Raw genomic sequence first — 23,645 nt, 5'->3', positions numbered from 1 at the left:
GTCCATTCCGTAATGCGATTACCTCCACTCTGCTTTGGAGTGCAGGGAGCTCACAACTCAGCTTGTGCTGACTGGCTTTTAGTGAGAAGAAAGGACTGGAGCAGTGGAGATAAATGTTCTCCAGAGAACCGGAATAGTGACACCTGGACAATTTCAGAAGGTGTAGAACAGGGGTCTCAAACTCAATTTACTTGGGGGCCACTGGAGCTCGGGTCTGGGTGAGACTGGGCTGCATCAGGTCCCCCCCCCCCCAAAAAAGCATTTATTAAAAACAAAAAAATTGAAAAAACTTTGCTTTGGTTTCAATTTTCTACAAGAAAAGCTCTGATAAAACATTCCACTGTTCTCAAATATCTTACTTTTTATTTTTCTGCCCAAAATAAGATGAAAAATAAATAAACAAATCAAGAATAAAGAAAATCAATCAATCAGTAATAAACAAATAAATATAATAATAATAATAAAACAGCAAATAATAAAAACTTAAGAAACCACATATAGTTGGTGGGTAGACAAATTATTTTTTTCAGATTAAAATGAACAAAGCATTATTAGAGCCCTGTAGACATGACAAAACACGACTATAGTCACTACTCTTTTTATTTACAACATATTGCGCAACTGCAGGGTCTTGAGACACATGCTAACTCGCAAACTAGAGAGCTAGCGACCTAAACGGTAGCCTTCAAGTTATTTCCTTTAAACTTAAATAGCCAAAAACTTACCACTTCCACACGGATAGGGAGGATAACTATTAACAGTTATTTAACCTTTAACATGAACATTAATCAAACGTAATAATTTTTTCTGGGTACATGATACCATACAGCATCCATATCAAACTTGCGTGGGCCGCACTAACATTAAACTTTCATATCAAGGCGGGGGCCTCAAACTAGTGTCCTGCGGGCCACAATAAAACAAAAATAAAATAAAATGACTCACCGTTGGATGGTGAGTGATGTAATCAGGAGATTGCTAAATGTGTATTTTTCACACTATTTAGTAGTGAGAATTTGTACTGCTGTCCAACTTTCATGAGTGGCATCACATTTCACACATCACTCACACAAAAAGCCAAAGAAAAAGCAAATTGTGTAGGAATTTCTCATAAAATAGATGCTCACATTGTTTATATTTCCCAGTATGAAACCTATATACAATAAATTGTCATATTTCCTGGTAAAAAAAGGACATTTGATGGCCAAAGAGTTTCACCAACAATTAAGCCATCGTCTTCTTGCATTCTGAATCCTCGCAGTTGCAGCGTATTTGTCTCCTAAAGGGATTCAAGCGTGGGATTTCTCTTACATTGCGCAATGATTATGGCAATAACATGATAATCTTCCGGCTCGACCCGAATAAAGCGTATTCTCTCTGCAAATCCACACTGCTGTGCGAAATAAGAAGAGGATCAATTTATTTATTTTTTTCTCCTACAGCATCCTGAATGGACCAACTCTCTGCCTCCTTCCCATTCAGCTGCTCTTCCCATATGATGAAGAATTAAAAAGATAAAGCTAAATCCTTCTCCAGCCAGGAAAGCGCCTTAAGGCTCAGAGAAGCTCCCTGTTGCTTGTGTGTGGACGTTTGTGTATACGCTTGTGCAATTTGTCACTGAGAGCCTTAAGTTTATTTGTGCAGTGTGCAGTCCGCAGGTCAGCCTACATTAAATTAAAACTGTGATTAAATTATATATATTATAATCATTGCTATATTTTTCCATCATAATATCAAGAGTTTATGCTCTCATACTATGACTTTATTCAAATATAGTTGTATATTTTTTCATGTCATATTAAAATACAGATGTTTCTGTAATATTATGACGTTTTTCATTCATTCATTCATTTTCTACCGCTTATCCTTACGAGGGTCACGGGCATGCTGGAGGCTATCCCAGCTGTCTTCGGACGAGAGGCGAGGTACACCCTAGACTGGTGGCCAGCCAATCACAGGGCACATATAGACAAACAACCATTCACACTCACATTCATACCTATGGACAATTTGGAGTCCACCATGCAGTCACCAAAAGTTCCTATAATATTATGACTTTAATTTCCGATAATTTAATATTTTTTTCCGAGTTTCTGAAATATCAAGTCTCCAATTCACTTAGTGGTTCTCAATTATCTTCTGTCACACCCCTACTGAGGCACAGAAATATGTCTCCGCCCACCCCCAGTTTGAAATACTATTGAGAAACTGATAATATCGATTTATCGATAAATGCAACAAAATGGAAAGCGATGAAGCATTCAAGCATATCCAAGAGCCAAACTGCACGCCGAGTACAACAAAATTATACATGTCGGCAGATTGAACCCCCCCCCTCCGGTCAGTTCACTGCACCATCCCAGGGCGTCCGCCTCACTATTTGGGAAGCACCAGATTGACCTAATATGCAAATACTTGGAATGTGGGAGGAAGCCCGGATGGGAAGGAGTACCCGGATAAAACATATCCGTATGGGGAGAATATGTAAACGACACACAGAGATACCAAAATGATGATAATAATGCAGATCTTCCAGATGTCATGACTGTGGCCAACATACAGCCAAATACATTTTTCAGTAATATTAAGATTTATTTTCGTTTAAATTTATGTGATTTTTAGTCATAATATTCTGACTTAATACTGACTTAATACTGATAATATTATTATTTTTTTAATTGCAGGATAAATACTGGGGGGCGGTAATACTCATAAAATACTCATAAAATAAAATAAAAAACAGAATAAAAGGACAGCGTTTTGCCCCTCATGCCTCATTACCAGCGCTCATCAACACACAAACATAAACCATCTCCCTGTATGATATCCGCTCTGTAAGATGGTGACTGAGTCATCTTATCAAATACAGCTGAAGACGAAAAGGCGACTGTGGAGGCAAACAAGCGAGGACGGCAAGCGTGGGGGATGGTGGGTACGGGTGAGGCTTCATCCGCTGAATAAGGCATGACTGGAGAATCATCGCCTCCTGATGTGCGACAGTGCAGCCAGCTGCTGGGATCAGCAGGTTGGCTGGTTTACATAAGGTCAGCATGCAGTGACACAGCTGCTCAAAATGCTCACAACGCGGCGGTATGAAGGGTGTGACGAAGAAGCACCTGCAAGATGGATGTTGGCGGAGGGTGTGCACATACCTAAACAGCAGCATTTCAATTGAACATGCATCGGATTACAATTGAATGCATCACATAATCAGTTCACAGTTCCACATGTCCGAAAGGAGTAGGAAGAAGCAAAGCTGATTAAATCCTACCCCTCCATCTGGTACTTTTACAACCAGTAACTGTTACATTTGTTCACTTCTTGCTTTCCTAATATAGTTAATTTTTGTATATACTTTAACTAATACATTTTTATTTTTATTATATAAAACAATTATAATGAAAAAAAAATGTTTTTATTTTATTATTTTCCCAATATAGTTTAAGTTTTTTTTATTTTATTTTTGTCACATACCGAATACGAGGTGATATGATCATACAATGACATAATCGGTACCATAGTAACTGTCAATATAGTGGCATTATAAGTATGTATGTATTATACCATAGGACAAAATATGTCTTCTCTCCAGCATGTCAGCCATATTTGTGGCATGTGTAGCATCGGCTAATATAGTTAATTTTTTTTATATACTTTATTTAATAATTTTTTTTTATTATATAAAAAAATATTTAAAAAAAACAATTTTTATTTGTATTATATAAAAAATAATAAAAAATTATTTTATTATTTTCCTAATATAGTTTAATTTTTTTTTTTTTTCATTTTATTTTTGTGACGTACCGAAGTACGAGGTGATATGATCATACAATGACATAATCGTTACCATAGTAACTGTCAATATAGTGGCATTATAAGTATGTATGTATTATACCATAGGACAAAATATGTCTTCTCCGCAGCATGTCAGCCATATTTGTGGCGTGTGTAGCATCGGCTGTCATACTGCACAATAAAACACGTAATTCCTAGCTGGTCATTAGTTGAAATGCTGACACATACAGTAATTCTGAGAATAAATGTATTTAAGATTATACACACTGACACCCCTGACTGTTATTTCTAACAATTACCACAAATACATTTTGTCATGGCACTAGTACTCACCGTCATAAGTACCACTTTCCAAAAGCAGGCCGCTCTCCTCAAGGATTCTAAAGTCTCCGAGGCTGATGAAGTTGTAGTCCACCCCAGGTACCTCCCCGTCTCGAGGGAGCCTTGTGGTGCCTGCACATACAAAACAAAACAAACTGTCTTAACCATGACCTTTAACCACAGTCTATACTTGTGGACACCAAAAGAATACATTGGAATAAATACACTAGGGGGGTTAAAAACTACCAAGTAGCAAGATTTACTTGCAAGCACAGAGGTCCATATAAATGTACTATGAAAGCCAACTGATCATCGTTGCCAACGCCAATGCAAATCCCGATCACATAAATGAACCATAATGGAGGACAATTCATTCAGTCACTCAGTGGATTCAGTTCAGGGTCGCCTCAAGGACGAGGGAAGCAATGAGGCACATCCACTCATAGGCAGTTTGGATAAAAAGTTATTTTACATTCATCAGAAAGGCAATTTGGAATTCCAAATGAGAAAATCAGAGCAGTCGGAAAGGGCCTGCAGAGGCCACTGGAGAACGTTGTCCTGATGGAGGATCACACAGAATCAGTGAACAGCACATCATGTGGAAATGTCAACTGAAGTCTAATTTACATATTTAGATTTTTATTGTAGGGCTGCACGGTTGTCGAGTGGTTAGCGCGCAGACCTCACAGCTCGGAGACCCAAATTCAATCCCACACTGCGGAGTTTCCAAATTGTCCATAGGTATGAATGTGAGTGTGAATGGTTGTTTGTCTATATGTGCCCTGTGATTGGCTGGCGACCAGTCCAGGGTGTACCCCGCCTCTCGCCCGAAGACAGCTGGGATAGGCTCCAGCATACCCACTCGAGAATGGATGATTAAGAGAATACATTTAAGTATCGATGTAGTGTATTAAGGTCTGTTTATGCGTTTAAATTATATATATATATATATATAATTTTTTTTAAATATATTTTATATCTTTTTTAATATTTTTTCTGAGATTATTCATTTTGTAAAAAGGTTGAAAAATATATATTTCAAGGCAACACTTATTGTGTGTTTGTTTTGTTATTATTATCAACATTTCAGGTTGCACAGTGGTCGAGTGGTTAGCAAGGAGGCCTCACAGCTCAGAGACCGGAGTTCAATCCCACCCTCGGTCATCTCTGTGTGGAGTTTGCATGTTCTCCTCGTGCATGCGTGGGTTTTCTCCGGGTACTCCGGTTTCCTCCCACATTCCAAAAACATGCTAGGTTAATTGGCGACTCCAAATTGTCCATAGGTATGAATGTGAGTGTGAATGGTTGTTTGTCTATATGTGCCCTGTGATTGGGTGGCCACCAGTCCAGGGTGTACCCCGCCTCTCGCCTGAAGACAGCTGGGATAGGCTCCAGCACCCCTCCTTGTGAGGATAAGCGGTAGAAAATGAATTAATTAATTAATGTTTTTATTGTGGCACTTCAACACTATGTATTTTTTTATTCAGTATATCTTGTCAATATACTAATGGTCTCCAACCTGTAGCTCGCCAGGTGAGTTGAGTCTTATTATTTTTAAAACTGTTCTATTTAATGACACATTAATAGTAGCTCTAAGTGATTAAAGTGAATAACATAAAAATCAGTGGCATAAGCAAAACCAATATGGTTCCTGCTTCATTAAAGTTGTATATTACTCACAGGAAGTTAAGGATAAATCCGCCTTGATTAATCTCCCATGAAAAGATCATTTATTGCAGTAATATCTGTGTATTACGACGACGACTGTACAATGACTTATGTGTGTTGTTAAATGATAATTAAACTGGGAATGTGTTTGTTGGGACCACATTGAAACCTGCGCTTTCTTCTCCGAGGATTTATTGACATTTTCAGCGTCTGAACCAATTAGCGGGCAAGCAGATTTGATTGTGGCGGCCCGGTGGCCTATTAAGTAACTATGTTGTTTATGTTGCCTTTTTTTTTGTTTCCCCTCTTTTTTGTATCCGCGCCGTAATTGGACTGTGACATCTCCTCGGCGCCTCGAGCAGATGATTAAATGAAGCGTTTGATAGCCAGAGAAACATCAGAGAAGCTTCTGGTCTATAGCGCTGCTTGGTAACACACTTTTGTGTTCTAGCAGAAGCGCTTGACACTGCATCTCGTTTGGGGCGAGAAATGCCAGGCTCGGGCTGCTTCTCATTACCGACGTGTCTGAGTCTCGGCTTTGCGCTCAAAAAATGTCCCCCTGCAGCCCAATTACTTGAGCCACAGCCGCGTACCTGCCAAGTGTCTCCCCGGGCCATTATCTGGGACGACACACGGAAGCTCTGCGTATTGCTCTCTAGCGGCCAAGGACATAATGAGGCCTCGCTCGTGTTGGACGCTGCGTTCGAGTGAGAGCAGAGCAGGTGCAGACGCTGTAGATGAGGCTTGAGTGGACACTCGCCGGACGCTTTATTAGGTGAACTTCAAGCATCTAATAGTCACATGCAGTACAAAACAAGAGTTCCTTTTGCAAAGATAAGCCAAGATAACCTTGGTTAACGTCTGTCTTGGTTAGCGCATGTTTCGGTTAACATTCAACAGTTTCGCCTTGGATTGTGTTCACCGTGTACAAATGTTGGCTAACGTGCCAAAGCATGTGATCGTGCAATGCATTGTGGGTTGTGGGCATTTGTTTATCAGAGTCACAGAAAGATACACAACGTAACAAACACAAATCGCACAAAAGCAAAAGGTGCCAAGACAAGAGTTTACATGAGTTTACATGAGTTTTTCTCATTCCGAATGACCTTTCCGAAAGCAATGGTACACATGGAAAGGAATATTCCAATCCCTTGTCTACATGCGCTATAATCAACCAGAATAGTCAATGGGGCATTCGCAGTAATGGTAATGGTAATGGTTTAATTTCATTTGAACATGCATCAGATTACAATTGAATGCATCACATAATCAGTTCACAGTTCCACATGTCCAAAAGGAGTAGGAAGAAGCAAAGCTTATTAAATCCTACCCCTCCATCTGGTACTTTTACAATCAGTAACTGTTACATTTGTTCACTTCCTGCTTTCCTAATATAGTTTGAAATTGTTTTTTTGTTTTTTTTTATTTTTGGGGTGTTTTTTTGTCTGAAAGAACGCACCCGGGAACAGGAAAAGACAAAGTTCAATCTTACTAATATTTTATAATTAAGCTCTGCACATATTTTATATAGATATGTATTTTCTTTTTTAGAAGGGTTTAGATTCTGTTCCACAGATGGCGCTAATGCACACAAAAGCTGCTTGCCAACCACCAATAAACAACAGAAGAAGAAAAACACCATGAAGAAGAACGCACCCTGACAACTTTCCGTTTGAGCGGGTACAAGATACCTCAATCGGATTGAGATAAGGAATATTCCACCCCTGTGAATCCGATTATATGTTCATTCAGATGGACACTTTTCTTTCGGAATGAGGTGTATACAAAGCTTAAATTCTTTCAGTTTGAGCAAATAACCCGAATGGAATTGGAATATTTGGGTCCATGTATACGTGGCTAGTTACTCCACCATTTTCATCTCATCAGCTTTACAGATGCCATGTCTGTTCAGGTAATGCAATGCATGGCCTCGGATAGATCTGTGTACAACATCTGTTGGAGCAGAGGTCCCCATTTCAGGAAATGCCAAGCAACAAAAGTAATGATGCTAAAATGAAGTTGTCATTCATGGTCCACATTAACCTGACTTGGCAATGTGCTGCACTTAAATCAAAGGGATAGCTATTAAATATGTTCTTCACACAATGACACTACTCCTCAGGAGCAAATAATGCTGAAATGGCAACATACCAAAAAAAAGGATGAAGTCAAGGTTATTTAGGTGGAGGAAATGGACACTGACACATCAAACCTACTTTGTCACCTGATATCCTAAATATAAAAATAGGGGAGGAGCTAGAGGTTGACGTTATGTGACATAATGGTCCAGACATCATTTGCACGCACACACACACATGCACACACATACACTGTGTGTGCGTGATAAGCTCGTTCAGCTCATGTCTGATCTCAGCAGGGTGTCAAGGGAGCGTGCCACTGAGCTCCCAGTCCTCTTAGTAGAGGAAAAAAACAACAACAAAAAAAAAACAAACCCTCACGCTTTTGTCCTCTGCAGAGCACATCATGTTTAAATGAGATGGAACGTGCCCAAAGTGTGGACCCCAAAAGTCCCCTAAACTGGATGGTCACAACTGGATGTACAGTTTTTTGTTTTTTTTGGTCTTAACCAATCACTGCGTGTCTTTTTTTTATTTGTACAAAACATAGTTGTGATGGGTTGTTTGTCTATATGTGCCCTGTGATTGGCTGGCGACCAGTCCAGGGTGTACCCCGCCTCACACTCGAAGACAGCTGGGATAGGCTCCAGCACAAACCGCGACCCTTGTGAGGATAAGTGGTAAAAAATGAATGAATGAATGAATAGTTGTGATGACCATGATGGAGTAACATCTCTGCAAGCATGGTGGACCTACAAAATATGTGAACGTATGTATGTGGGACCCACGTGTGGCACACGATATAAGAGTCTATAAGCGTGATGTATGAAAAAAAATTAATTTTGCCCGAATCCGAAAGACACACGATGGCCATACGGAAGACGCACCTGAAAAATGACAAAAAACCTCTGCGGTCAAACTATGGTTTGAAAATGAGCACATCAATTATTTCACTTTTCGGTATGTGGAATCAAACTATGGAATGGATTGAGTAAGGAACTCAAACAATGCACAACGATGAGCCAATTCAAGAAACAATACAAGCAGTTGATGTTTGCTGAATACAAGGATGAAGAGTCTTGAACCAGTCATGATGTGCTATATATATCACTATATTGACACTTACTATGGTACCCATTATGTCATTGGATGGTCATATCACCTTGTACTTCGGTCCGGGACAAAAAAAACACCCAAAAAAAAAAAAACAAAAAATCAAACTATATTGGGAAAGCAGGAAGTGAACAAATGTAACAGTTACTGATTGTAAAAGTACCAGATGGAGGGGTAGGATTTAATAAGCTTTGCTTCTTCCTACTCCTTTTGGACATGTGGAACTGTGAACTGATTATGTGATGCATTCAATTGTAATCTGATGCATGTTCAAATGAAATTAAACCATTACCATTACTTTCTGTGTTTTTGGACCTTTATCATTATTGTTATTGTAGTAGGAGGAGAAGTAGTAGTATCTATTCCTTTAGTACAGCATGTTGTCGATGATACATGTTTAAGTGTTTGTATAAATGAGGTGAAGTAGTGACCTTTACATGCAAAACACTTCAGACAAGTATCATTGAATAGTAGAATCTCAAACCCACGCACCATTTCCTTTCAAGTCAATCTACTTTTTTATACCAGCTGAGGCAAAACGAGCAATAAATGTCTGGCCAAAGAAACGATGACAATAAAACAAGGCAGCCAAAAGGTAATTGAAACACAGAAGAGGAAGGTGAGGGATGAGAACATGAGAGTGAGCGAGTGAATGATGGAAGTCGATCCCTGCTCTCCTGTTCATTAAGACCGTAATTCAAGCAGGGAATTAGGATCTGACTCATGCAGTTCTGCCCCCTGGTGATGAATGGTGCCTACGGGCCATAAAACCTCAACAATTGCCACCATGGAACATGAAAAGGAGAATCAGAAAAGTGTTCTCGTTGACACTTGAGGAGGACATGTGTGTGTGTGTGTGTGTGTGTATAAAGGATGAGTGGAGTAAACTGAACATAAACCTTATCAGTCTTTTTCCGGCCACCAACACTTTGGCTTCCTTTTCAACCGTTTTGAGATGAAAAAAATTCAACTTGAATTTGTTTACCGTGCGAGTGTTCATTATATATAATATCATAGCTTTCAAATATTTCACAGGTCACGAAAGGTCCACTTGATAGCAAGCTTGTTAATTTGCCCACACACAATTTAATGAGCTGCAATACAAGAACTTATTTTAACGAGTGTACGCACCAACACAACCGACATTTTAAAGCTCATGCAGAGGGAGCTACTGGACGAATAAAGCTGCTGGATCCTGACCACTCATCATACTTCAAATGCAGCTACTGTCATTTTGTGGCGTTAATAAAAAATAAAAAAAACACATCAGGAGGTTGCCTACAGCCACAGCCAGTGGGCGTGCCAGAATGTGGGCCATGGGTAGAATAAATTATTCATTCATTCATTCATTTTCTACCGCTTTTTCCTCACAAGGGTCGCGGGGGTGCTGGAGCCTATCCCAGCTGTCTTCGGGCCAGAGGCGGGGTACACCCTGGACTGGTGGCCAGCCAATCACAGGGCACATATAGACAAACAACCATTCACACTCACATTCATACCTATGGACAATTTGGAGTCGCCAATTAACCTAGCATGTTTTTGGAATGTGGGAGGAAACCGGAGTACCCGGAGAAAACCCACGCATGCACGGGGAGAACATGCAAACTCCACACAGAGATGGCCGAGGGTGGAATTGAACCCTGGTCTCCTAGCTGTGCGGTCTGCGCGCTAACCACTAGACCGCCGTGTCGCCCTAGAATAAATTAAATTAAATTAAAACAGACCGTTTTAGAAATCCAAGGAAATACAGCTGGAATAGGCGCAGATTCTGGAAGATCTAGAACGCTTTCTATGCGGGTTATCGTGTACAAAGGGACGGAAAATAACATAATACACCCCCTTTAATACAATGACGGTTCAAGCATACCTTTTGTGTTGTCATATATTACAAAAAACACAAGAGGCAAATCTAAATATTCAAATATCCAAATAAATCCACAGCACAAAGTGTTGTTGTTTGCCATAGCCCCCCACCCCCCCACAAAGATTCAACATACAATCACAGTAGATGCCGACGTCCCTGCTGAGCTGACAATCAGGGAGGAGAAAAAGGAAGCGAAGGATCCAACTTGATGGCTGTGATGATATGCTTGTAAGTAAATAAGTTGCTTGGAGGTTACCAAGATGTCCTTGCTGGGGTTACCATGGTGACAAAAGAGTGTGTGAGAGTGTTGTTAGAGACAGCATGAGAGAGGTTTGAATTGTGTGTGTGTAGCTACATAATGCCAGGGACATTATACAAAGTGACAAACCATTTAAGGCAGCCTGAATAGAAATATATGTCATGCTGTTCCTCACAAAGTACAGCAGAAGATTTATAGAGCTGCTGCACAGAAGTCCAAGTACATGAGACTTATCAAGAGTCATTCATCTCCTGGATCAGCAAATATGTTTGACCAATTGTGTTCTTTCATGGACACACACTGTGTAGGAGAGGGTGACCGGAAAATGGAATTCAATTACAGTAACTGAAGATCTATAAATAAAAAAAAAAACTAACTGTAGGTTTTTGTAGGTTAGATGTTTCATCAGCGGTGAAGAAAACACCAGAACTGACATTCATTGATTAGAATGGTGGACTGTATGCCTTAAGGATTGTTTCATTTTCTACCGCTTATCCTCACAAGGGTCGGGGTGATGCTGGAGCCTATCCCAGCTGTCTTCAGGCGAGAGGCGGCGTACACCCTGGACTGGTGGCCAGCCAATCACAGGGCACATATAGACAAACAACCATTCACACTCACATTCATACCTATGGACAATTTGGAGTCGCAAATTAGCCTAGCATATTTTTGTAATGTGGGAGGAAACCGGAGTAGGAAACCCATGCATGCACGGGGAGAACACGCAAACTCCACACAGAGATGGCCGAGGGTGGAATTGAACCCGTGTCTCCTAGCTGTGAGGTCTGCGCGCTAACCACACGACCGCCTAAGGGGGATTCATTATACTAATTTTTCTGCTATTTGTATAGAGTTATGGTCTCCTATAGAGCATCTGCACACAATAAACTGTCTAGTTCTTCCAGAATCTGCACCTATTCAGCTGTATTTCTATGTCTGTACACCCACTCTGCTGTGGTTGGTCACACTGCCGAGTGCATAAAATGACTTCCGGTTTGGGCGGCTAATTTTATATGAGTTGATAAACAATGATTTAGGGCGGCACGGCGGTCGAGTGACTAGCGCGCAGACCTCACAGCTAGGAGACCAGGGTTCAATTCCACTCTCAGCCATCTCTGTGTGGAGTTTGCATATTCTCCCCGTGCATGCGTGGATTTTCTCTGGGTACTCCGGTTTCCTCCCACATTCCAAAAACATGCTAGGTTAATTGGCCACTCCAAATTGTCCATAGGTATGAATGTGAGTGTGAATGGTTGTTTGTCTATATGTGCCCTGTGATTGGCTGCTGGGACAGCTGGGATTGGCTCCAGCACCCCCCACGACCCTCGTGAGGAAAAGCGGTAGAAAATGAATGTGTATTAGAGCTATTAGAAGCTGTACATGGACTACTCTAACAAGTTGACTTTATATATTATTGTTCCTGGAGTTGATACTGTAGAAAAAATGTTTACGGAAATGATAGTGATTTCAGTGATGATAAAGGACCACTGTGGTGCATTAAGGTACTACTACACTATACTACACACACAAGGTGGACTTACACGGGATGGTGCGCAGGTAGAGGTTGTCCCGTATGATCTGCTGGAGCTTGTGGTCCAGCGAGCCCTTCTGAAACTGCAGACTGAGGTAGTGGCGCAGATCCGTGTTCAATACTTTGCCTGCAGCAGCAGAAGAAGAGACAGACACACAAGGCGGTCAATACAACATGACAAGAGTTCACCGACTAAAAAGAAAAATCAATCCGAGTGATGTTGCCCGATCAAAACGATCACACTTACTGAGTGAGTTCCGTTCTGCATGGCTTGCTTTATTAAAAAACCGATGGAGTTCTTAAAATGATATACCAGGGTGTTCTAGCTTGTGGAGGCATTTTACAATAACAATCTGATAGAAGGTGGATATAAAATACATGTAGGTCAAGTGAAATATCTGTTAGAGCTACACTAATCTTGTAAAAGACATGTCCCTCGGTTCATCTGATTGGATGAAGCCAACGGGATAACAACCCGGTAGTCACATGACATAACTTGAGGCCACCTGTCCTTGTCATTGTACCGTTTCATTTTATTGTTCTGAGTGACGTAGAGGTGGTAGAGAAGTGGTAGTCTGACACATTTCCATAATGTGGAAAAAAAACCCAATACAAACAACAATTAAATTAATTAAATTAATTATTTTTTCTCCAGGTATTCCGGTTTCCTCCCACATTCCAAAAACATGCTAGGTTAATTGGCGACTCCAAATTGTCCATAGGTATGAATGTGAGTGTGAATGGTTGTTTGTCTATATGTGCCCTGTGATTGGCTGGCCACCAGTCCAGGGTGTACCCCGCCTCTTGCCTGAAGACAGCTGGGATAGGCTCCAGCACCCCCTGCAACCCTTGTGAGGTTAAGAGGAAGAAAATGAATGAATTAATCATTATGTATGATTCAGGGGAGTGATTAGTGCGCAGTGGATCTAATTAACAACTATGTTGTAGTATGGTATCAGAACTGGGTTAAAAGTGACTTATAAAGCAGGAAGCAATATGTGATAGAATAATATATCTACAAGCTTAAATATATCTTGTGGCATACCCCAGGGGTCACTACTGGGACCAAAACTGTTCAACCTATGTATAAATGACATCTGTAAAGTTGCCCAAGAGCCAAAGTTAGTATTACTTGCAGATGATAATACTATACTAGTACTATATTTGGGCTGCACGGTGGTCGAGTGGTTAATGCGCAGACCTCACAGCTAGGAGTGAGAGTTCAATCCCAGACTCAGGTTTCGGCTTCCGGTTTGGGCGGCTAACTTTATAGGAGTTGATAAACAATGATTTAGGGCGGCACGGCGGTCGAGTGGTTAGACCTCACAGCTAGGAGACCAGGGTTCAATTCCACCCTCGGCCATCTCTGTGTGGAGTTTGCATGTTCTCCCCGTGCATGCGTGGGTTTTCTTCGGGTACTCCGGTTTCCTCCCACATTCCAAAAACATGCTAGGTTAATTGGCGACTCCAAGTTGTCCATAGGTATGAATGTGAGTGTGAATGGTTGTTTGTCTATATGTGCCCTGTGATTGGCCTCTTGCCTGAAGACAGCTGGGATAGGCTCCAGCACTCGCGAACCTTGTTAGGATAAGCTTTAGAAAATGAATAAATGATTCAGTGGGTTATGGTGATATCTTTGAAGTACATTGCACAAAACAACAGGAAGAAAACCAATGCAGTACTCATGGTAAGCATCGATACTACTAACGGGTTCCTTGTAAACAACAGTATGATGTATACACACCACGAATCTGCTGGATGCTGACCACTCATACTACATAAGCAGCTGCTGCCTTCTTGGGGATGTAATTAACTCCATCAGGAGGGACCCCGGTGACTCTTGCAGGCTGCAATTGATTGGAGCAATTACAGTATATAACGTACATTAGTCAGGTCTACTACTGTGATAAATTGTCTTCGCGGTCTCAACAAGCCCGCCTGCCAAACTTTCCGCCAATGATGTACGCCACAACATCCTGAAAGCAACACATGAAGTGCATAAAACTTAGAACTCTTTTTGAGAAAACAAAGCAAGTTGGCGCAAAGTTTTGCGAAGCGTCGGCGTCAGCGTCTTCTGACTGAAGACACAGCGTCTTCTTCAGAAATATGGTGATGAGGAGTTTGGAAAACAGGAGGAGATCTTCTGCGTCGGCTCGCCCTGTTTCTGCGTCTCCTGACAGGAAGCGAGACAGCTGACTTTGAAGCGCTCCACTTCATAGACACTCGCTTTTTTCCGTCTTTTTTTTTTTTTTTTTTTTTGGGATGCCATTTCTTAATCTCTATTCTTCTTCTCTTCCCCTCTCAGACCAAACATGGCTCAGCATGACTCCTCCGTGATGCCATCAAGGCATCTTAGAGAGACTTAAGAGAAGATCTTGCTACTGTAGCTGTACTGTATGTGCTGATGAAAACACAGCAGATAGAATAATGATGAGTTCTGGGAATAGTTCTGTAAGCTTTCTCAACCTTCAAATCCTCTTTCTTCCTCCTCATCTTGCTATATAAACCAAAACAGGCCATTATTGTGACAGCAATCCTATTATTTTGAGCTGGAACTCCAAGTTTCGGAGGTCGTCGTTCGCTCCAAACAACATGGCCCCTCGCATCCATGGGCTTTAACGTCATTTGACACAGCTTTACATGGAGAAAAAAGGGGCGGTAGGAGCTCCGTCTGGCTCTCCACAGAGGCCTTCATCACAGCTGGTCAAGCCAACAAACAGATCGAGGCCCAATCTGGCAACTTCATCACAACGCTGGCCCAGAATTTCCCTCTTTGTTCCGATTCAGCTCACACACGTGGGAGTTCACGGGGAAACAAAGCTGTTTCAACTCCATGTCGCACATATGCTTTCATCCAATCCTTCAACAAAGTCCGCTTCAAATTGCTCAAAACTTCCTCGTCTCATAGCACAATTCCGGAACAGCCCCAGAGGAGATTTTGTGAAAGATTCATGTGAAGCTAAGAACTCCTTTTCAGGTAGTATTTTCTGTCAACAAGAGCATCATGGTTAAACATGTCATCAAATCCTGCTGTGTCAGTCTTGACATCTTTGATGGATAATCAAACTCTAGTGACACAAAAAGGTTCTTGGACAAACATCACTTGAACTGAAAATTGTCATGGTCATGGTCAACGTTTGGGTATTTTATCGTAAACGGCTTGGTCTATCAGTGTAGAAAAGGTTCTAAAGCTATTTCTAAAGCATTGGGAACACAGTGAGGGCCATTATCCACAAATGGCAAAAACATGGAAAAGTGTGAACCTTCCCAGGAATGACTGGCCGATCAAAACGACTCTAAAAGCACCTCTTTTACCAAGAGGTAAAGCAAAGACTGCTGTAAAAGTAACACCGCATTTAAGAAGAACATCATACCAATAGTAAAATATGGTGGTGGTAGTGTGATGTTCAGGGGCTGTTTTGCTGTGATAAATTGAACCATGAATTTTGCTGACTATTCTGACTATCCGGCCATCCCAACAAACTTGGGACAATACTCCAAAATACACCAGCAAGTGTTTTGGAGTGTTTTTTTCCTCACTTCCTGTCCTCTACACATCCAGAACACATTTATTTCAACACACACAAGCTTTATTTTTGTCTTACCTGTCTTATTTTCTCTAATAATCACTACTAGATAGGGTAATAGGAGTGTAAAGGTGACTATATAGGTGTTGTCCGGAGGGCTCTAACAATGTCAAAATCCCATATTTAGAAGGTTGTAAACAGGTTTTCTATGCTCCAACGACGAACATACACTACCGCTCAAAAGTTTGGGATCACTTGGACGTTTTTTTAGCCAGTCTGAGATATGGCTTTTTCTTGGCAGTCCTGCTATGAAGTCCAGCATCCTGAAGTGGCCGCTTCACTGTTGATACTGACACTGGTGTTTCACGGCTACTATTTAGTACAGCTGCCAGGTGACGACCTGTGAGGCGTCTTTGTCTTAAACTACACACTCAGATATTTGTTTTCTTGCACAGTTGTGCATCGTTTTTATGTCCTTGTTAGACCCAGTTTGTGCTGCTCTCTGAATGGAGTAGTTAACAGCATGGTAAGAGATTTTAGTTTTAGTTTAGATTTTTTTAGATGGGTTTTCTAATCATCTATTAGCCTTATAAAATGATGAACTTGGATTAGCAGCCATACCAGGAGATTGATGCAGAGGACTGACAGTTGTTGATAGTAGGCCTCTATGCAAAAATGTTGATCGTTCTTTTGAAAATTAATTTTAATTGTTTGTGAAATTGATAAAAATATTTGTGAAATGCATGAAAATGTTTTTCTTTGGAAAACAAATAAATTTGCAAGTTATCCCAAATTTTGGAGCGGTAGTGTATACTGTAAGGACCCGGGAAATTCACTTATGGCGGTTGGGTCTGGACAAAATGAACCACAATAAACTACTCTATATTATTTCTGTATAGTTAAAATGATCATTTTTTTCAAGTGGTGATACTTTTAGTCATGTAGTTAAACTATTGTTATTTTGAGTCCAAATCTGGCACCTTTATAACTGTTGTTATTATATGTTGCACATTCATACCTATGAACAAATGTAACAGTTACTGATTGTAAAAGTACCAGATGGAGGGGTAGGATTTAATAAGCTTTGCTTCTTCCTACTCCTTTTGGACATGTGGAACTGTGAACTGATTATGTGATGCATTCAATTGTAATCTGATGCATGTTCAAATGAAATTAAACCATTACCATTACCATATATAATAATGTGGCCACTTCATTTTAATAACATTACAGGAATAGTTGAAACTGACAAAATGACTTCCAGGTCCGTGATATGAGTGAACTTAATGTTATTTTTCAAAGGGTTCCGCAGGTCACATAAAATGATATTCGGCCCGTGGGTCTTGAGCGTGACACGTGCCGTAAATAGATCCACGCAACGTGGGCGCCGCAGTAAAGAGTAGCCGACAGTCCTTAGTTGTCAAAAAGTGTCTGCAAGAGAGTGACACATGCACGCTGTTCCTCTTAAAACACAAATAGCACTCCTGCAATCTGTTGTGTGCGAGTAGTGTGTGCGTCGTTTCTGTTTGTGCTGTCCTGTCAGGAACCGTTAGTGAGGCTGTCACGTCACACAAGTGCCCCCCCACCCCCACCCACCATCCTTGCAGATAACACTGTTATTGTACCAGGCCTCATCTTTCACTGACAGCAACCCAAAGGATGGACTGTTGTGCTGTGCCCGTCAGAAATGGACTCGTTTGGAACGTTTGTCCCAGAGGGCCGGGCCTGGAAACCAACACACACTGTTTAACAATGGGGGGATCGTTACATAAGAGAGTTTGGCTCCACACATCTCTGACTAAAATAACATCTTATTTCCTCGCCTCCTTAACTAAGCCAGATGTTTTTAATTATTCATGTATGATTCCACAACTGACATCAAAATAATGTCTCTGTTGTTGAAAATGAGATATTATGCAAGCTGGACGGTGGATAGCAGACGGCGTCTACTGAAATCGTACATCGTCTCCTGGTTCCACTAATGGGGAAATTAACAATTAGTTAATTAAATGCTGTGTTTGATGCAATGGAGCATATTGGAGTTCAACATAACATTCAGTAGATTACGTCATATTGTGTTTTCTTTCGACTGCAAACTGACACTGAATAAACAGCGCCTCCGCTGGCCGCAGCCAAGTATTGCACTCAATTGTGCTTCAATTGCAATCAATTCCAGACAATCAGCAGCATAATTAATAATCAGTTGACTGAAGCGTAGATTTATTCATTCATTATTTTCTACTGCTTATCCTCATGAGGGTTGTGGGGGTTGCTGGAGCCTATCCCAGCTGTCTTCAGGCAAGATGCGGGCCAATCACAGGGCACATATAGACAAACAACCATTCACACTCACATTCATACCTATGGACAAGGGGAGAACAGGGAGAACATGCAAAAACCACACAGAGATGGCCGAGAGTGGAATCGAACTTGGGTCTTTTTGCTGTGAGGCCTGCGCGCCAGTTATTATAATGTTTCATTAATTCATTCATTTTCTACCGCTTTTCCTCACGAGGGTCGCGGGGGGTGCTGGAGCCTATCCCAGCTGTCTTCGGGCGAGAGGCGGGGTACACCCTGGACTGGTGGCCAGCCAATCACAGGGCACATATAGACAAACAACCATTCACACTCACATTCATACCTATGGACAATTTGGAGTCGTCAATTAACCTAGCATGTTTTTGGAATGTGGGAGGAAACCGGAGTACCCGGAGAAAACCTACGCATGCATGGGGAGAACATGCAAACGCCACACAGAGATGGCAGAGGGTGGGATTGAACTCGGGTCCCCTAGCTGTGAGGTCTGCGCACTAACCACTCGTCCACCGTGCAGCCGGATGCTTAGATTATAATGCCCGTTTCCAATTTCCATGGAAACCAGAAGAGAGGTGTGGCCCACAATAGCAATGTCACCCAAGGGAACCCCCTTTCTACCGTTTTAAGACAGGCATCCATAACAAAGACATCTCACTCTGCTTAAAAAGCCCGAGGCTCAGAAGTAACCTCTTCAAACAAGAATAATAAGAATAACAAGAATAATGTTGTGAGGAAGAAAATCAGATTGAATGTTGTCGCCTGCTTGAAGGCACAGCTATGTTATATTTTCTACCGCATGACTTTTCATACAATACTATAATAACAATAACAACAATAATAACTGCAGCTTTACTTTCTATATAACTGAGCAAATATACCTGTGCAGTTGTATTTGCATGGTTGCTAAGTGGTTAGAATGGTGATTTGAATGGTTGTTTGTCTATATGTGATCTGCGATTGGCTGACCACCAGTCCAGGGTGTACCCCACCTCTCGCCTGAAGTCAACAGGGATAGGCTCCAGCATATTCCGCAACCCGAGTGAGGATACATGGCATAAAAACTGGATTTAATCAATATCAATTGCTTGCATTGTTTCTTGAATTTGCTCATCCTAGTGCATTGTTTAAAATGCACTAATATATGTAATATATTTTTTCTAAAAAGTGAGCAAACGCCCGGTGTCTATTACAAGACATCAGTCAGGGGAAATCTCCCCCACGGCGTGTGCGGCTTCCACTGGGTGTTCATTATCTCAGTCATTTGCCTGTCACTTAATTAAGCGTCCACTTCAAAAAGGGAATACGGTATGTCATCAGGTCTGCAGCAGCTTGCAGCACACTTGGGTTATTGGAATTAAAAAAAAAAAAAAAAGAGAGAGTGAGGCCAGAGGGAGGAATGCTGTCCAATTTGCATGAGCACACAAAGAAAGTGGCCTCTACTTTGTGTAATACACACAAAGCCACTGTCAGAGGTGTCCAAATGAACACGGTCATTTTTAAAAATGCAAATCCTTCTATGTGCTTTGGCCTTTTGCCACATGCAAATTACATTGTCGCTCATTGAATACTGACTTTAACCCGCAACCCGCTACACAGCTTTTTCTGAGATTTCACGGTCTTAGCAAGGAGGATGGGTAGCTCCTAGCCACTTTTAAGTAGCTCTTCAAAGATTGGGGTTTCCCAATAGTCCAGAAATGTTCGGGAACACTTGGGAGTGTGATCAATCACAGCGAAGTGGGTGTGTAAAATAAATTAAAGCAGACCATTTTGGAAATCCAAGGAAATACAGCTGAATAGGTGCAGATTCTGGAAGATCTAAAACATTTTTTTTGTGCGGTTTATTGTGTCTAGCTGCTCTATAGGAGTCCACAACTCAATACAAAAGGCCGAAAAGTGAGCATAATAGGTCCCATTTAATATTGAACACTACTTCTTAGAAATGCACAGTCGAGTCTCGAACCAATCGATTGTTTACTTTATACACACACACGTGTTCATCAATCACCTTATGTTATAATTAATTTGTGATTGTATACTTCAAAATGACTTCAACAACAGTGTCAGACATATTTAAGAGAGATGGGAAAGGATTCTGAAGCTCAATATAATCTCTCACCTCGGTTTTTGTATACCCCGGTTTTCGTAGGATTTGGTTTTCAACAAAAAAAGTGTCTATTTTTGTACACATTCTTGGTTATGATACAAGGCAGAAACATGTACGATCTACATGTTGACTTCGGTATGTGACAAAAAAAAATAAAAAAAATAAAAAATGAATAAAATAATTTTTAAAAATTAAAAAAAAATTAAACTATATTAGGAATATAGATAAAAAATACAAAATAATTAAATAAAGTACAAAAAAACTTAAATTATATTATGAAAGCAGGAAGTGAACAAATGTAACAGTTACTGATAGTAAAAGTACCAGATGGAGGGGTAGGATTTAATAAGCTTTGCTTCTTCCTACTCCTTTTGGACATGTGGAACTGTGAACTGATTATGTGATGCATTCAATTGTAATCTGATGCATGTTCAAATGAAATTAAACCATCAGGTCAAATTATTTTTTCCCAATAATACAACATTATTATATAGTAGGACGACAACATTTTTCTTAAGCTATTACAATTTTCTTGCATTTCACTGTATGTTTATGTGATTACTTTGTATCATGTCCAATCCTCTCATGATAACTGAGAATGTGTTATTGCCGTGGACATGTGGATTTAGGCATGACAACAGGTCCATAAAGACACACAAACACAAACCATTCGACATGAATATTGCATGCATCCAAAGCTTTCAATCAAATCTGTACACAGGAGGCTTTAAAATCTCTTGTTGTGTTGTCCCTGCAGAGCTACGCAGGTAGACGCTTGGCCAACGACCAACTACTACTGGCAGCATGACTCAGTCACGTCCTCCTCGCCGGGGTCTACACTCAGCCCCCCCGGCATCCCGCTCTCATCACTCTCGCCTGTCCTTCCCACACCTCCTCTATCCCGCTCTAAGCCCCTGCGGCGGACCATGGCCATCTTTTGGGACAAAAATGGCCCCGGGCCGCCTTTTGAGTGACAAGTGCACTGCATCGAGCCTTGGCTCAGGGGGCGGAGAGCGTCACCGGAGTGCCATAAGCCTCGTTTATAATCTCACACCTCACGCAGCACCGTCAGATGGATTCTCTTCACTTATGTAAGTGGCATGCCATTACGGTCGGCGCATCCGGTGAAGCAGCTCCCCTCGCCGGATGCACCGCCGCAATCGACTGACCGATAAAACCGAACTGGCAGGCGTCTCGCACGCTCAACACACACTTAATTTCACCTCCTTTTTTAAAGCAGGAGAGAGGGATTGGGCAAATAAGCAGCTTAAAAGGATGAAGTCAAAAGACGCATGATTACATTCATGTTTGGGATGTTGCTATGGCTTCATAAACATCCCTTTTGTTTCCCGTGACTCACACATGCGCCGACTATGTTGTCCAAACAATGAAGCGTGAGCTGACACTAAGCCATATATGCAGGTCACGGCCAACCTGCATGATAAAGACTACATGGTTTGCTTTGTATAAGTGGAGCGTGACACATTTCCAGCCCAGTGCTTTTTTTTTTTTTTTTTTTTTTACAAGTATACGCAGTGAGACATCTGCCTGCGCATTAAAGTTAACTAACCATATGCTTCCCTCCCAGCCTCGCTGCCATCTCTCTATCCATCACCACTGTAGATGGAGGGATGACCTTCCTCCTTTAAGGTAAAGGTCATATTAGACAAACTCAACAGACGCTGACACCGGCGGACTGCTGATTTTAATGCAGGGGTACTTCTCATGCACGATGAATCCCGCTAAAGTCGTATGATTTGGAATTCCATCCAAGTTTTAAGGACAACTTAAACACACTTGTATGTGCATGATTTTTTTCAACCTTTTTTTTAACCTTTTAACCTGGTTATTTTATACCCTATACCTTTTGTTTTGTCTCTTAACCAAATGTTTTTATATGTTTACACGTGCTTATTTTAGTTTTATTTAGTTTTTATTAAGGTATTTATTATTTATATTTATTATATTATTAAGGTCGTTTTTATTAGGTATGAATGTGAGTGTGAATGGTTGTTTGTCTATATGTGCCCTGTGATTGGCTGGCGACCAGTCCAGGGTGTACCCCGCCTCTCGCCCGAAGATAGCTGGGATAGGCTCCAGCACTCCCCGCGACCCTTGTGAGGAAAAGCGGTCGAAAATGAATGAATTAATGAAAAATTATAATAACTGGCGCGCAGGTCTCACAGCAAAAAGACCCAAGTTCGATTCCACTCTCAGCCATCTCTGTGTGGAATGTGCATGTTCTCCCCGTGCATGCGTGGGTTTTCCCCGGGTACTTCGGTTTCCTCCCACATTCCAAAAACATGCTAGGTTAATTAGCGACTCCAAATTGTCCATAGGTATGAATGTGAGTGTGAATGGTTGTTTGTCTATATGTGCCCTGTGATTGGCTGGCCACCAGTCCAGGGTGTATCCCACCTGCTCCAAACTGAAGGGTAGCAATGATGACAACCATAAGAAATGGAATGTAAGGAGCACCGTGACCTTGACAATATGGCGAAAGCAAGTTGACAATAACGATAGGTGAAGTATTGACTCACCTCTCAGTCATACGCAGTTTCCCCTTGCATACAATTTATGTAGTATTTTCCGTGGAGAATATTCTTTTTCTACTGTGAATGACTGTGCTAAAACATCTTACAACATTGCCTGGACAGTTAATAAAGGTTTTATTATGGCAACAGTTTGACTGTGGAGCCCACTAATTAAATTTCCATTATTTCCCATGGGAACAATTGGACCGGCGCCCTGAAAAGACTCATGTCTGACTGAAGAGGTTCCACTGTAAAAGATAGCTGTTAGACTACAAACCAGGAAAACACTTTTCTTATTCTACATCCGCACAGCCGCATGTGACAGCAACTCCAGCTAGGTGCAAGGTGCCTTTTTTGGTTATAGCTCAAAAACAAGCCCAACTGAAGCATAATGTGTTGTTCACAGGAAGGTACGGGTTTGTCACCGAGTCTGTGTAAAAGTGAACTTGTGTTTTTTGTTTTGTTTTTTATGCAACGTATAAATATGCTTAAATTATTTAACATGGATGTTGCAACAGAAAACGTGTTAGACAGA

The 23,645-nt window shown here is 41.2% G+C and overlaps 1 protein-coding gene across 4 annotated transcripts in view; it reads right to left on the bottom strand.

The window, feature by feature from the left end:
* LOC131105944 (membrane-associated guanylate kinase, WW and PDZ domain-containing protein 3) overlaps window positions 1-23,645 on the bottom strand; it is a 128,181-nt gene that overhangs the window by 33,328 nt on the left and 71,208 nt on the right. For 3 of the 4 annotated variants that reach the window (XR_009120026.1, XM_058054501.1, XM_058054503.1), the window contains exons 2-3: window positions 12,640-12,756; window positions 4,129-4,248 (exon numbers count right to left, since the gene is read on the bottom strand). Coding sequence is in view for 2 of the 4 variants with exons in the window: in XM_058054501.1 (XP_057910484.1) it covers window positions 4,129-4,248; window positions 12,640-12,756 (237 nt within the window). In the remaining 2 variants the exon portion in view is untranslated. Of the gene's footprint in view, window positions 1-4,128; window positions 4,249-12,639; window positions 12,757-12,876; window positions 13,160-23,645 lie in introns of those variants that run through there. The other variant, XM_058054502.1, reaches the window with a different exon arrangement.

This window comes from Doryrhamphus excisus, chromosome 18, assembly GCF_030265055.1.
Source record: "Doryrhamphus excisus isolate RoL2022-K1 chromosome 18, RoL_Dexc_1.0, whole genome shotgun sequence".
Lineage (NCBI taxonomy): Eukaryota > Metazoa > Chordata > Actinopteri > Syngnathiformes > Syngnathidae > Doryrhamphus > Doryrhamphus excisus.
Note: the sequence above shows the minus strand (reverse complement) of the source record. Positions and strands in the feature narration are given on the sequence as shown.